General features: G+C 34.1%; 2 protein-coding genes across 3 annotated transcripts; both read left to right on the plus strand.

Moving 5' to 3' along the window:
• The first annotated feature begins 374 nt into the window (after nt 1-374).
• Nucleotides 375-1409, plus strand: LOC126722560 (uncharacterized). The gene has a single exon (XM_050425710.1). It carries the CDS (start codon nt 375-377, stop codon nt 1407-1409), a length of 1035 nt encoding a protein of 344 aa, XP_050281667.1.
• Nucleotides 1410-3807: 2398 nt separating this feature from the next.
• LOC126723663 (CSC1-like protein At3g54510) lies at nt 3808-13711 on the plus strand. Of its 2 annotated transcripts, XM_050427271.1 has the most exons (10): nt 3808-4101; nt 5248-5388; nt 6433-6496; nt 6673-6885; nt 7805-7999; nt 9543-9841; nt 10243-10522; nt 10791-11069; nt 11850-12083; nt 13375-13711. In XM_050427271.1, the coding sequence occupies exons 1-10, from the start codon at nt 3815-3817 to the stop codon at nt 13534-13536; spliced, it is 2154 nt and encodes a 717-aa protein (XP_050283228.1). In that variant the 5' UTR covers nt 3808-3814; the 3' UTR covers nt 13537-13711. The 2 variants fall into 2 exon arrangements, with proteins under 2 accessions (XP_050283228.1, XP_050283229.1); XM_050427272.1 differs by lacking the exon at nt 7805-7999.
• Nucleotides 13712-14357: the final 646 nt, after the last annotated feature.

The raw sequence follows: 14357 nt of genomic DNA on the forward strand, positions 1-14357 counted from the left end.
TTTGACAGTTTCCCTTTTTGAGCAGTTTACTCTTTCTACAATTGAAATATTCATCCTCATTTAATTTATCATCCATGAATGTAATAATATAATTGAAAAAGTAATACTAAAGATACAAACTATTTTACAAATTTTTTTACAAACTGCCAATATGGTAAGTGATTATTGGTAAATGAAAAAATGATATTAATTGTAGAACCAATAAGAGATTGCCCACATCAACATTTTGTAAGAATATTGTAAAATAGTTTGTAACTGTAGCATTACTCATAATTGAAATGCTCCCTAGCTAGCTATAGTTAATCACCCATAATAATTCAATTGAAAAACAATCCAATATATTCTCTCTCTCTCTCTCTCTCTCTCTCTCTCAAATGTTTGATCATTCAGAACCCACCACCCCATCCTCCACCTCGACACCGACCTCAGAACATGCACCCTCCATATCATTGGACTCCCTATCTAAAACCAAATCGGCCGTTGAATCTCTCTCCTCCATTCTCTCCTCCTTTCCATCCAATCTCTCCTTTTCTATCTCCTCCTCCAACCCTAATCCTACTTTCTGTCTTCTCCATGACCCCCAAGTTGCCTCCCAAGTATCCTCCCTCCTTCGTGAACCTAACTCTGGAGCCGGTGACAACAACCTCTGTCGTTGGCTTTATGACACTTTCCAATCCGGTGACCCTAACCTCCAACTCGTTGTCCTCCGCTTCCTCCCCATTATTGTAGGGATCTACCTCTCCCGTGTTGCACTCCGCAAACCCCTTGCCGGATTTGAGGCCATCCTTCTAGCCCTCTACGCCCATGAGACCACCTCGCGTGCTGGCCAACCCATAACCATGAACGTACCGAATTTGTCACTTCCCAGTGTTTACCATGAAGCCAAAGCACCCATTAACAACAACTCCACAGAGCTTAACCTAGCAGTCATATCTCCTAGTTTGGAGCCACATGGGACTGTAAGGTCTACGAGAAGAGCCAGAATAGTTGGGGTGGCCTTAGAACTATACCACAGCAAGATTTATCATATGCCAGTTGGGTCCAAGATTGATTTCTGTGACTTTTGTGTGGTTTGGGCTGGTCAAGACAATAATGATGATGACAGGGACTTGAACAAGGAGAGCGAGTCAAATGGTCGTAAAGAGGGAAGGATTCCATTGCCATGGGAGTTGCTACAACCTGTATTGAGAATTCTTGGTCACTGCCTTATGGGGAACACGAAAAACAAAGAACTGTTTGATGCGGCATGGGCGGCATGTAATAGTTTGTATGCAAGGTCTATGCATGATATCAATCCTAAGGCACTTTTGGCCACTGGGAGTTTGCTTAAGCTTGGCAAGAAGGCTATGGAGCCTTCGGAAGATTTAGATCCAACTGAAATACGAAAGTCTAATGTCCTCGTCATCTAAGATATGTACTCCTATCATAGTATATATCCTTCCCCATAAGAATCCATTTTACAAATACTTGTGAAATTATATGTGAATTTTTGTCTGTTCTAGTAAAATTGTGCTATTGTTGATCATTTTCAAAGGCAAACTTTCAATCAAAGCTTTTGGGTAATGGCTAGTACACACTTACCATTTTTCACAAAGTGTGCACACTCATTTTTTTACACTAAACTCGTGATTTGCAATATATAGCGTGTGAGAAATAAACACCGTTCTAAATATTTTCTATTTATCCGCATGAGTTAATACTGACTATCCAATATGAGCAATATTCCATGTTGGATAGGTTAGAATTGTAGAATTATACACTGCATTTTGGACCTAGACCTTTCTTCTTCTTTTGCTCATTCCTTGTTCTCTCTCTATCTTCCTCTCCTTCTAAACAACTTTTAATAGGTTTCTCTATGAATCTTCATCTATACCTCCAAATTAAGCACCCAACTTTATGCTTGGGTTAGATAAGATCCTTTTGTCAATGATCCCATAAACTCACGCTCTATGAGATTAAGTATTAAGCATTCTTAATTTTCCTGTTTTCACTCAACCCCTTTAAATCAAACCAGCTAATTAATTTCATCCCACGTGTCACACTTGATGCATATAGATGACATCATGATACATATGCTCTCAATAACCAAATGCTAATTTAATTCATTCTCCAAAAAAAATGCTAATTTAATTCATTTTGAATTGAATATCATTTCAAGAGAGAGTAAAAATTAATTATGTAATTGAATATCATTTCAAGAGAGTCAAAATTAATTATGTAATGTTTAGTAATGGGCCTAATGGGCTGTCTACCTCCTTCACGCATAGTCGAAGGACAAATTGTAATTCACATTTAGTTCATTCTTGTACTCCAACGTTAATTAAAAGGTAGAAATACTACAAGCAATATGCCATGAACATGTGTGTGTGCGCGTGCATGTGTGTGTGCGCGCGTGCGTGTGTGAGACCATTGTCCATGGGGTTGGGGCAACTCAACTCTACCATTGAATAGCAAATAAGTTAATAGGTTGAAAAGTAACACTTCGCCCATCCAAGATTGGCCCTATTATGTGGCCGTTATTCACCTTATCACTTTGACAATTAAAAACATAATATAACAAAAACATAGAACTTAAGATCTAAAAAGAATATTTGTAGATATTATGGAAGTTACTTATACTTTGACTTAGTAACTTCATGAGAATCCTTAATTCCAAAAGAAAAATCCTGAGATCACTTATAAACCCGAGATCTATGTGGAAAATACCTGATGTGAGGCTTAGTACATGCTTGCATAATACACATCCAAATAATTCAATCCAATCAAATGTGCACAAACAAACATATATATCTTGACAGCATTGTTGTCCTAACTTCAAACTGACATATCTTAATCATTTAAAATCCAAATTATGTCAAAGTTTTGTATATTTTGAAGCCCTAGATATCTTATTAATGGAACAATTCTTACAAAAATTGGTTGAGTTTCAAGAGATAATATTTTTTTAAAAAGTGAACAAATGTCATGTTCAGCAATGTAATTGAAGCGATTTTGAACATTTTTGAGTTGTGGTTATTTTCGAACTATTGAAAATACTTAATTACCCAAACTTCCTTATTAAGGACTGATGACTTAAGTTATACTAGGATACAAAATAGGATGTCTATAGGTAGGTCCTCCTCCTTCCCCTAAGAGTGAGGTGTCCTTAGGACCCTATGGCCAACTCCCTTGTATATTAGTCCATTTTCCTTTCCTATTTGGGATTCAAATAAATATACTAATTTTATCCATAATCAAATAGGCACTTTAGGATTTCTAACTTTATATTAGGGAAACGTAGGTACTTTTGAGTTATTTTTTCATTCATTTCTTAATAATTTAAAGCAAATATACTCTTCTTATTAAGTATATTCAAGTTAGCTCAAGACCTCACAGATTATGAAACTCTAAAAAAAAAAAAAAAAAATCTTCTTAAGAAAAAGAACATGTCCTAACTCAGACGCACCCCAAAGAACATACTAGTCCTACTTTTATTTTGGTCCAAAGTTAGCCACAAAAACAATTATCAAAACCATTTTTTCTACAGTTAATTATCAAAAAAATATTTTTTTTCTTTGAAACAGTTATTATAAAAACTGAGCAAATTCAATGAATAATCACAGACTTGAATTTAGCACGCATGCAGGCAAAGCAGTTACGCATGTCTTACGTTGTCCTCAACGTGCAACTCTGCCACGTATATCACCAAAGGTGGCAAGTGGCAACCTCTGTGTTTGTCTGTGTGTATGTTACACTGTTACACTTTTTAACTTACAAAGCGAGAGATCTCTCTCAGTGTGTGTGTGATTGTGAAAGCGAAAGAAAAAAAAAAAAAATGAACCCCCATAGTCTGTTTGCTTCGGCAGCCATTAACATAGGCTTGGCCTTAGTGACTCTCACCCTCTTCTCCATCTTCAAGAAACAGCCCTCATTCGCTCCCATATTCTACGCTCGTCGCCTCTCCAATGGCCAACAGATTCACTTCCATGATCAAACCTTCTCTTTCCGTCGCTTCCTCCCTTCTGTCTCCTGGATTCCTCGCGCTTTTCGCGTCACTGAAGATGAAATTCTTGACTCCAGTGGCCTTGACGCTCTTGTCATCATCAGACTCTTCAAGTTCGGGTCAGTTTTTATACGTTTCTGAATATGTTTGCTTTTTTATGAACTCTCATTTACTTAGTACTGCTTTATTTTGTTTATACAATTCAGTTTTGTGGGGTTTCTTTGGATTTCAGACTGTAAAGATATTATGGGAAAAAATAGCTAACCTTTAGTTTTTTGTTCAAGGTTGATTTTCACAATGTGTGTATTTTTTGGGTGGTTGGAATATTTTTGGGTTCTATATATGTAAATGATATGCAAACAATTGTTGGGTCAATGTTGTTTGTTTTAAAATTTGAAGTGTTCAATGTGTAAAATTAGAGGGTATATAGCTTTGACACTAAACTGCTTGATTTATTGAACCAATGAGATCTCTACTGATTGTTAACCATATGTTAAACAATAAAGATTTCTGGATCGTTCAGGGGTAATCTCAATTCATTGGAGTTGGAACGAAAATCTATACTTATGTTGTTGATTTTGTTTTAAGCCCAAAAGAAAAAGAAAAAGAAAAAGAAAAAAAAAAAAGCTTATATTTTAAGGGCACATTACTGATTATTGTGTACTAGTTAGTGTACATCGTCTGTACACACCACCCATTTCATATGTTACATGTGGACATGCTTAAAAATGTGGAAGCTTGTGTGAAATTATGGATATTGTGTGCAAGGAGTATACAGTAAGGAGTGTGTAAGAATATTTACCAGTATTTCAATGGCTCTCCAAAAATAAATCTTTTGTTATTTTCATGTCATGCTCCATACTTGCGATTTGAATCACTGAATGCTGAATATTTTCTGAATTACAAATGTTTCACCATGCTCATGTCTAAAGTGTGAACTTCCTTTCCTGTACTACAAAACAGAAATCTGATTGGTTGCATTTTAAAGAAAATGTGTCAAATCTTGAGTGTTATAAGTTTATAACTAGAGTTATTCTATGCGTTCAGTTTTTTATGGGGTGTGTTTTTACTTGAGCAGACCCTTTTGGGCAGAACATTCCAGAAATTAATGCAGTTAGTTCTAAGAAATTAATGATGGGATATTTTTGTAATGACTTATGAAAAATGATTTAGCATATCAACAATGCTATGTATACTCTAGTTACAAATTTTGTTGATAATGATGCTCTTATATTTTCATTATTCTAATTGTACTTGTTTTGCAGTATCAAATTTTTTGTTGTATGCTCTCTTGTGGGGTTGGTGGTACTTCTCCCAGTAAATTATAATGGCCAGGATGTACCATACCAGAGCTATCACTCCTTGGATTCTTTTACAATATCTAACATTACTCCTGGTTCTAACAGGTGAGACTCTCTTAACCTTGCACATAAAACATTTACAAAGACTGGCATGAAGTAAATTTTGCACATCTTGCTATAGTTTTTTTTCCAAGTTATTTTCAGATTTCAGTTCCAAGTCTAAAACATAAGAATGTGTGGCTATCATTGTCAACTCTGGCTATTGATCCTAAAATGTTGGGAGTTTTAAAAAAAATAATAAATAAATAAATCTTATGCTCCAGGATGATGTTTTGATATTTTATGTTCAAGAGAAAAAAATAAGGACACAAATTTGTGGATTAATGCCAAATATGCAAGATGATTTTGTTAAATTGACTTAAATAAATGGATTCAATAATTTACTGAGTGATGTTATCTCACTTCTAATGTTAGATGGAAACATTTTGTAGCATTTTGTACCTGATATGGACAGTTGGATATTGTTGACCATGTAATGCTCAGCAGAGAAATTCTTTTACGATACCATTGTAAGTGGTGAATTAATGATTGCCATTTTCCTTTAAATGAAATTTTGTGAATGCAAGTTTTAAGAGTAATTCTGTGTCATCCTTTGGAATTTGTTATCATTAAAATTTGTGATGGCAAGACCATTATTGTATCAACTTAATTAGAGGAAGGCAAGAGTGGTATTAATAAGACTTCTCTGAACAATGAACACTAATATATACATTTCTAGGACTGATTCCACAAGTAAAAAAAAAATTACTTAGTGAGCATCCAGAACCAAACTCTCTGGTTTCAGATTATTTATGAATTTACTAAAAAAAAAATATGGTTTTAGCTTAGCAAAAAATAAAAATAAAAAGTTTAATTGTGCTTCTAGTACCAAGAAGCTACCTCCATGTTTTAATTCATAATGCCTATATGCATGGTGTTAAAGTGCATATATGTATTCAAACACAACTATAAAACATAAATGCTTGTATCATACTTGTTTAACTCTTTTTTTCTTTTGGTAGCATTACATATTATCTTATTTATACAAGCTGAACTGACAACATTAAAAGAAAATTTGCTTACCGAGTTTCTTCCTATTCCAATCTGCAGGCTTTGGGTGCATTTTTCATGCTTGTGGATTTTATCTTTCTACGGCTTATACCTACTATATCAGGTGAGTTTTTCAGTTAGATATCTAGCTATATAATTAGTAGTTTACTCCACAAAACCACTTAATGCATGGTATTTTGGATTGGAGGAATGCTGCTGACGGTCACTGCATAAGCAACACTCACTCTTTCTATTAAGTGAACATTACAGGTGACTTCCTAATTTTTTTTTTCACCTCAGGAATATGATGAAATTTTGGTTAAAAGGATTCAACAACTTCAGAAGATTAGGCATCGACCTGACCTGTTTACTATTCTTGTTCGGGAAATTCCCATTTGCTCAGAACACAAGGCTCGTGGGTGTTCTGTTGATCACTTCTTCTCTAAACATTATCCATACAGTTATCATTCTTATCAAATGGTATACAAAGAAAAAGATCTTGAAGTGTTGTTGGTAAGTTTTGAATGGTTTGAAGGTGCTAATTATTGAACATCCATGTTATTGGCTATGTCAGTATTTGCAGCATTTGCCTTCAGTTGTCCATGAGCCCACAACTTCCTTCTTGCAGATCTATATTTTCCATCTACGACTCTATTTCTTAGTTATTTTTCTTCAACAGTTGATGGATAGTTGTTGAGGATGTCATCACAACCGTTAGTCTCTTAAAAAAGTATCTATATTTTTTTGGGGTGTTTTTCCAAGAGGCTCTGAGACCTTCACTCTAGAAGTGTGGATATGTTGGAAAACCTCAAGAAATATGACCAATAAAATTTTTGAGTGAAGAGTTTATTTTCTTCAGTTGATAGTTTTCTGTTGGGTGGCACTGACATCATCCCTGCAACAACCTGTTCAGGTTATTATAATTCGAAAAAATTACATATATATGTGTGTGTGTGTGTGTTTGAGTTGTGATGGGAGGGTCTCTTAAGCTGAATTTTCAGTCCATTTACATAATCATACTGCTGCATGTAGGGCTCTAGCCTTGTTTGCATGAGTGTTTTCTACGTTTAAGAATAGCCATTGTAATTAGATTTTAGTTTTGGTCCAGCAGAATTGGCCTTAAAGAGTGTCGTTTTACTTTCTTTTTTTTTACATTTCTAATGAAAGATGTAAAATGACAAGTGCAAATCAGTGGTAATACATCAAATGATTGCAGTATCTTACAACAAAAATCAACTTTTGTCGTTAGTCCTCTGGCTTAACTTTTTGAAGATGGTGATTTTGTTTTCACTGAGTACGTGTGGAATTTTCAAGTAAAAATATGATATTTTGTGAACATCCTTATTTTATCTCAGCAACACATGAGATATCCTTCCCTTTCAGTTTTTTCCTGTTTGTGATGGGCACCTCTTACAGATATTATTAAATGTAGAGCCAGGCAGAATCTATTGCAAGAAAGATAGAGGACTTGAGAGAGAGGCCCACAGCTAACAAACATAAGAGAGAAACTTTGCTCTTGGATGGATCTAGAGAAGATGCTGTGAAGATATCCTTGCACGAGGACAGCCTTCAAGTATTTTGTGAAAAGATACGCCAATTACAGCATGAAATTGTGATCAAGCAAAAGGTAATTATGTTGGTGGCAGTAATTATGATTTATTCCAATGTTGGAGACATGGACATAATCTATTTTGCTCACAGCTAATGTTGGTGATTCATATTTGGTCCCAAGACCCCCCCCCCCCCCCCCACAAACAACAAAAAAAAGAAAAAAAGAGAAGGGTTGCAATAGGTTTAGTCACTTTATTATGAATGGATCCTGTACAGAACTGTGGTTAGTCTGTTGAGGATCCGTAGCTAACCCTAATGTTTAGGACTAAGGTTATGTTGTTGTTGTTGTATGTCATGTACTTTTCTATTCAAATTCTTGTATGGTTTTGGCATTTCGTCTCCTATGCTTTCAACAACATTGCAGTTTGTATTTGCAGCATTTTCTCCATTAAGCTAATTGGATAGGTTTCCTTGCTCTTTATATTTCACTATACTTTGATTTAGAGAAGTGTGAAAAGTAAATTACTGCTCTAATAATTTGTAACTTTAGGAAGTTTGTGAAGGAATAGTTTTCACTCCTCCCAGATGTAGTCCTTTTCTACAATGGGCGGCTGTATCTTTTATTGAATCTGAAGTTGCTGCCTTAGTGAACTTGAGTGGTGTTTTCTAGAGTCATTTAAAATGTGATAAAAATTAAGCATCTGTTGAACTCCTCATAGTTAAATATAATTGTCATGATCCTCTGGTTTTTCAAGCTTAGATACTTGTGGAGTACTTGATAAGCAGAATAAAGTGAATGTTTTAGGTATAGCTAAAGTCACTCTACTTTTTAATAATCTGCTACACCTCTATAGTGAAATTCACTGTTCATGATCTTCTGGTTTGGCTAGCTTAGATACTTTTGGATTCCTTCATAAGCACAAAACCATGAGTATTTTAGGTTAAGAAATATTGATATACCTATCTTTCAATACATGCTTAAGTGGCCAAGAGGGAAATTGGGAACACCATTCATATATACATATGGTACTGTAACTCTTTGTTTGAATAGGTATTACTCATGCATTTGTCTAGACTCAGGCCACTTAGGTAAAACTTGTAGGGCATTGCTTGAGGCTTGAGAGGGATATGATAAGATTTGAAGAGTAGGAATTTGCTTAGGTGGTTGTATTGCAGTAGTGCTGGTGTTGGTGGTTGAAAGGCAGTGGTGAAAAATAGGCACGTATGGTTCTCTAAACAATATAGCCCAACTGGCATTGTGATGGGTGTTCTATGGAAGTTGTAACGGTGCAGGGATACTCGTCATGATGAGGTTCCATCGAGAAACTTCATAACAGCATGCATATGATTCTTTTCAAATACTGTTTTACGCCCGAATCATCTAGTATGAGCAAAAAAATGTTTAATAAAATCATCTTAGATCCCCTTCAAAAATAACCATTAAGATTGTATAAAAAAATAAAAAATTTACCTAAGGGATTTTGTGTCCTGTGTGGTATGAAGTCAAGGCAGCTTTGCTCAAACTATATATTTTTAGGAGCATAACTGTATTGTGAATGTTCTTTGCCTTTCTGAAGATATTTCAAATATACATTTCCTGAGTTATTGTATTTTTGTAGGAGCTACCTGTTGCCTTCGTTATATTCAAGTCTCGTTGTGGTGCTGCACTAGCCGCTCAATCTCAGCAGCACTCACATCCACTTCTATGGATCACGGAAATGGCTCCAGAACCAAGGGATGTATCATGGAGGACTTTGGCAATTCCATATAGAATACTTCCACTTTACAAAATTGGAGTTGTTCTTGCAGCATCACTTCTTACAATTTTCTTTGCCATCCCAGTCACTGCTGTTCAAGGAATTGCCAAATATGAGAAACTGAAGAAATGGTTTCCTCCAGTCATGGCTGTAGAATTAATGTAATGACTCTGTTCCTGCTGTGCTTCTTCTGGGATAAATAATATCTGTGGAATCTTTTCTACTTATCGCTTTTGTCTGCAACCGAGTAACAGTTGCTAAAAATTCTTCAAACTTCAGTGTGACATGAACACAAAAATTAAGAACGTAAAATAACTCTATTAGTTTTTGTGTGTGTGTGTGTGTGTGTGTGAGAACTTTGTTAGGAGGCATATTTTGTAACATTAGCTTTTGTCTCTATTGAGTGACACTCGTTTCATTTGCGTGCATTTAGTCTATATATTATCAGGCTTATCAGTATCACCGAGGAATGTCTATAACTTGCATAAGTTTATAATTCCTTGATTGTTTCATCTAATGTTCACCAAATCTCCTTCAACTTGACACATCTATTTTGCTGCAGACCAGGATTAAGCTCTGTCGTGACAGGGTATCTTCCTAGTGTCATTCTTAAAGGATTTATATACATTGTCCCCCTTGCAATGTTTGGGATGGCTAAATTACCTGGTTGTATCTCAAAGAGCAAGGAGGAGATTAAAGCTTGCAACATGGTCTTCTATTTTCTAGTGGGAAATGTTTTCTTTTTGAGTGTGTTATCAGGATCATTACTTGATGAAATTGGAGAATCTTTTTCTCACCCAAAGAATTTTCCTAGTCATCTGGCTAGTGCTGTCTCTGCTCAAGTAAGCTTTGTTAACCTTCATTCATTTTCGGTTTTTCTTTCATGACATCTTTTTTTGTTTTAAACTATTTTCTGTGGCTGTGATGAAAAAAGGACATCAAAAAAATGAACAAACAGAAACTGAACCAATTTATTTTACATCTGTATTGGTATAGTTTTACATTTTACATAAAATTGGGATTTCTGTCAAATTATTCTAATTATTCTGCACTTTTTTCTTTGAACAGATCTTTTTCTATAGATTTGACTGCTAATATATTGCGTTTCAGGCAGATTTCTTCATGACATACATCTTAACAGATGGGCTTTCAGGGTTTTCTTTGGAGATTCTTCTGCCTGGCTTACTCTTCTGGGATGTTATAAAGTCACACACAGTTGGCCGTGGGACGGAGAAAGATCCTTATCTTTATTCACTACCCTACTTTAGAATTATTCCTATGGTGTCCTTGTCAGTACTGATTGGTACAGTATACGCGGTTGTCGCACCATTGTTGCTTCCATTTCTTATTGGCTACTTCTGTCTTGGCTATCTTGTTTTTATCAACCAGGTTGAATTTCTTACCCTTCTGACCTTCTTATATCAACCAAGTGTATTGTTTTACATGTAAATGACCACTTCTATGCCACTAGTGTTTCAACTCCCTCAAGCTATGTTATTACACTAATGATGTCATTAAAACCTAGGCAAAAATTATAAGATGGGAGAAAGGAAGAAGAAAGATTTTGTTAACTTCTATATTTTTACTCATCACACTCCATCCAAAAACATGTTTAGGCATGTTAAAACTTCCTTTCATGCCCGTTCTTCATTCAATATTTGATTATATACTATAAGACCTAGCAGAAAATCTGGTTTTTTAAAATTCAGGTAGTGCTTTGGCCATTTTTCTTTTCTTTATTCTTTTCCCCTGAAAAGGAGAAGAAAAAAATGCCTATGGAAGAAGTTATCATTGCAATGCTGATGTATTATACATTATTCCTACTTCTGCATAAGGTCCATAACCAACCAAAAAATAACTAATGACCCTTAGGGAACAATCATTTTATCATCAAAACTTTTGCTAAGAAGTCCTTAAAATATTATCAATTTTTTTTTTATAATGGATAAATTATCTTGACATATTTTACTTTCCATTATGTATTGAACATTTTGTCTTGAGTTAACATCAAACTTGTTTCCACACTTCCACGAATGGAACTATTAACATTTGTTTCAGTCATTGTGAGGATTGATATACATTTTGAAAGTCAATGATTTTCTTTTGTTAACAACATTATTTTTCCAACTTACCAATATCAAGGCTTATAAATAAAAATATGTTTTGCAGATTCAAGATGTATATGCAATTGTGTACGAGACATGTGGACAATACTGGCCATACATTCATCACTATATTCTTGTTGCAATTGTTCTCATGCAAATTACCATGATTGGTCTTTTTGGACTCAAGTCTATGCCAGCTGCTTCCATATCAATAATTCCACTGCTCTTGCTCACTTTGATGTTTAATGAGTACTGCAAGAAACGTTTTCTCCCCACATTCCATCATTACTCTATCCAGGTATATTTGGTCCTTCAAAATATTTTTATATGATTCATATAAAATGATTCCTCAAAAAGCAAAGAAATTCATCACTTTATGCTGATTTATTTATTGAACTCCTGACCTTACTTCAATTGATGTCTCGCAGTGCTTATACCACAAATATTAGGTCAAGAATCAATTAGTATTTTTGTATACTGTGCTTTTGACGTCAATCCATATCTATATACTGCTTGGTTGAAAAAAATGATTTCTAGCTGAATGGCGCTTCTCAATATTGCATTTTGTGCGTTAAGAAACTGAAAATGTTATACACTAGATATTACCACCTGAGAATTAGAAACTCATAGGGAATGTCATATCAGTAAGGTTCTGGACTAAACATGATTTATGTACTAGTTGAACCTCTCCACATCAAAGCTTAACCTTTTGGGTTCAACTGTGGGGCCAAAATGAATTGTGGGAGGGAAATTGCCTCCCCAACCTTTCAACAAAAATAGGAAAGAAAAAACCAAGGAAGAGAGTCTAGTAGAAGTACAAATTTTCCCAAGTAGAAAATTTCCCCTTAACACAAGAAATCCCTTTTGGGAATTTTGGGTTTCCAATGTCGAACTAATATTTTGAATAATTAGGACTTAAAGCCAGGGTAGAGAGAAGAAAATATGGGTTTTCTATAATTATTTAAAAGAAATCAAGCCCCATGTAAAATATTTTGGAAACTTTCAACTTTCAAGTATACTATCATACTAATTTTTACTTTGATTTATTTTCTTAATTTACTTTTAATTAATCCAATGGCCTTTTAAATTGATATGTTAATTGATTATTTATATTGACATTTTTGAATATAATGATTATGAAGATACCTGGGTATAAAAATTGCTTTTATGTTAAATCTTACTTCTTTCTTGTTGGTTAGCTCATTTTCTAGATGGCCTTCATTTATGTTTCTTAGTTATGTGTTCCGATGATTCTGTTTTGCTTGCATATTTGTATCTTCTAATATGGCAGTTGATCTCTTCTACAAAAAAAAGAAAGAAAAAAGATGACAGTTGATCAAACGTTACTCACATACATGCATCGCCATTTCCAAGATTAATGTTATCATGCTCTTTCTCACACGTCTAATATATGAAAATTTTCTGGCATATGAGGTCATATGGTTCATTTAGCACATCATAGTGTGCGGTTATTGCAGTACCTCCTTCAAAAGTGTGGCCTATTGCCAGAACTTTATCATGGAATAAGTGTAAATTGAATTTGCTATATCTCACCTGTAACCTGATAAGAATTTACTCTTTCTTATTAGAATGCTGTTGAACATGATGAATTAGATGCGAAGAGCAGTCAAATGGAAGTTAACCATGAGGATGTGATTAATGCATATTGTTCACCTTGTTTGCGGCCTGTAAACTTCCTCACATCAGAATCGAGTTCAACACAACCATTGGTTTGCTCATCATCACTTTAATTCTAGCTTTTTTGTTTCCCTACATTCGGTAGTAGTACTCAAGAAAATTCATTTTAGATTCTTCATGTGATGTTGGATTACTTGATTATCAAGTTTGTTTATGATCTTCTTAATTAGTTCTTCTGTGACATGTTCTTATGGGACAAATTGATTTTTATGGAAAATATTGATTTCGAGAATAAGTAATATCAACAAAACAAGTTTTTGGTACTAGGTTTGAGCTTATTTTATCCATGACCGCTTGCAAAAAAATGCATTGCACTGTGCTTATTTATAAACTATTGTCGACATTCACTTATTAATAATGCGTACATCCAACATACATTGTTGTTAAAGAATAATATAATTTTGTACATTCATCATACACAATTTTTCAATGAATTGTTTACATTTAACGTACACAATTTTTCAAATGAATAACAAAATTTTGTACATTCATCATACACAATTTTTCAATGAATTGTTTACATTTAACGTACACAATTTTTCAAATGAATAACAAAATTTTGTACATTCATCATACAAAAATTTTCAATTGTGTACATTCAACGTACACAAATTTTCAATGAATTTAAAAAATGAATATACACAATTATGTAAATTTAACACATGCAATTTTTCAAAGAAAATATAGAATTAAGTATAGAATTTTGTACATTCGACAGACACAATTTTTCACTAAACGTCACAATCGTGTAAATTCAATATACTCAATTTTTCAATAAAAGTACAAAATTTTGTATATTCAACCTACACAATTTCTCAAAGTGTAAACTATTATAAACTTACACATTACATTTTCAAACAATGTAATGAATTTT

Source organism: Quercus robur, chromosome 4 (genome assembly GCF_932294415.1).
Source record: "Quercus robur chromosome 4, dhQueRobu3.1, whole genome shotgun sequence".
Classification (NCBI taxonomy): Eukaryota; Viridiplantae; Streptophyta; class Magnoliopsida; order Fagales; family Fagaceae; genus Quercus; species Quercus robur.

Excerpts from the sequence above, each read along its gene's own strand:
- LOC126722560 (XM_050425710.1), top strand. The coding sequence starts at position 375 with ATGTTTGATCATTCAGAACCCACCACCCCATCCTCCACCTCGACACCG.
- LOC126723663 (XM_050427271.1), top strand. The coding sequence starts at position 3,815 with ATGAACCCCCATAGTCTGTTTGCTTCGGCAGCCATTAACATAGGCTTG. Across the intron at positions 6,497-6,672 it reads GCTTATACCTACTATATCAG|GAATATGATGAAATTTTGGT; the intron begins GTGAGTTTTTCA and ends TTTTCACCTCAG. Across the intron at positions 12,084-13,374 it reads TCCATCATTACTCTATCCAG|AATGCTGTTGAACATGATGA; the intron begins GTATATTTGGTC and ends CTTTCTTATTAG.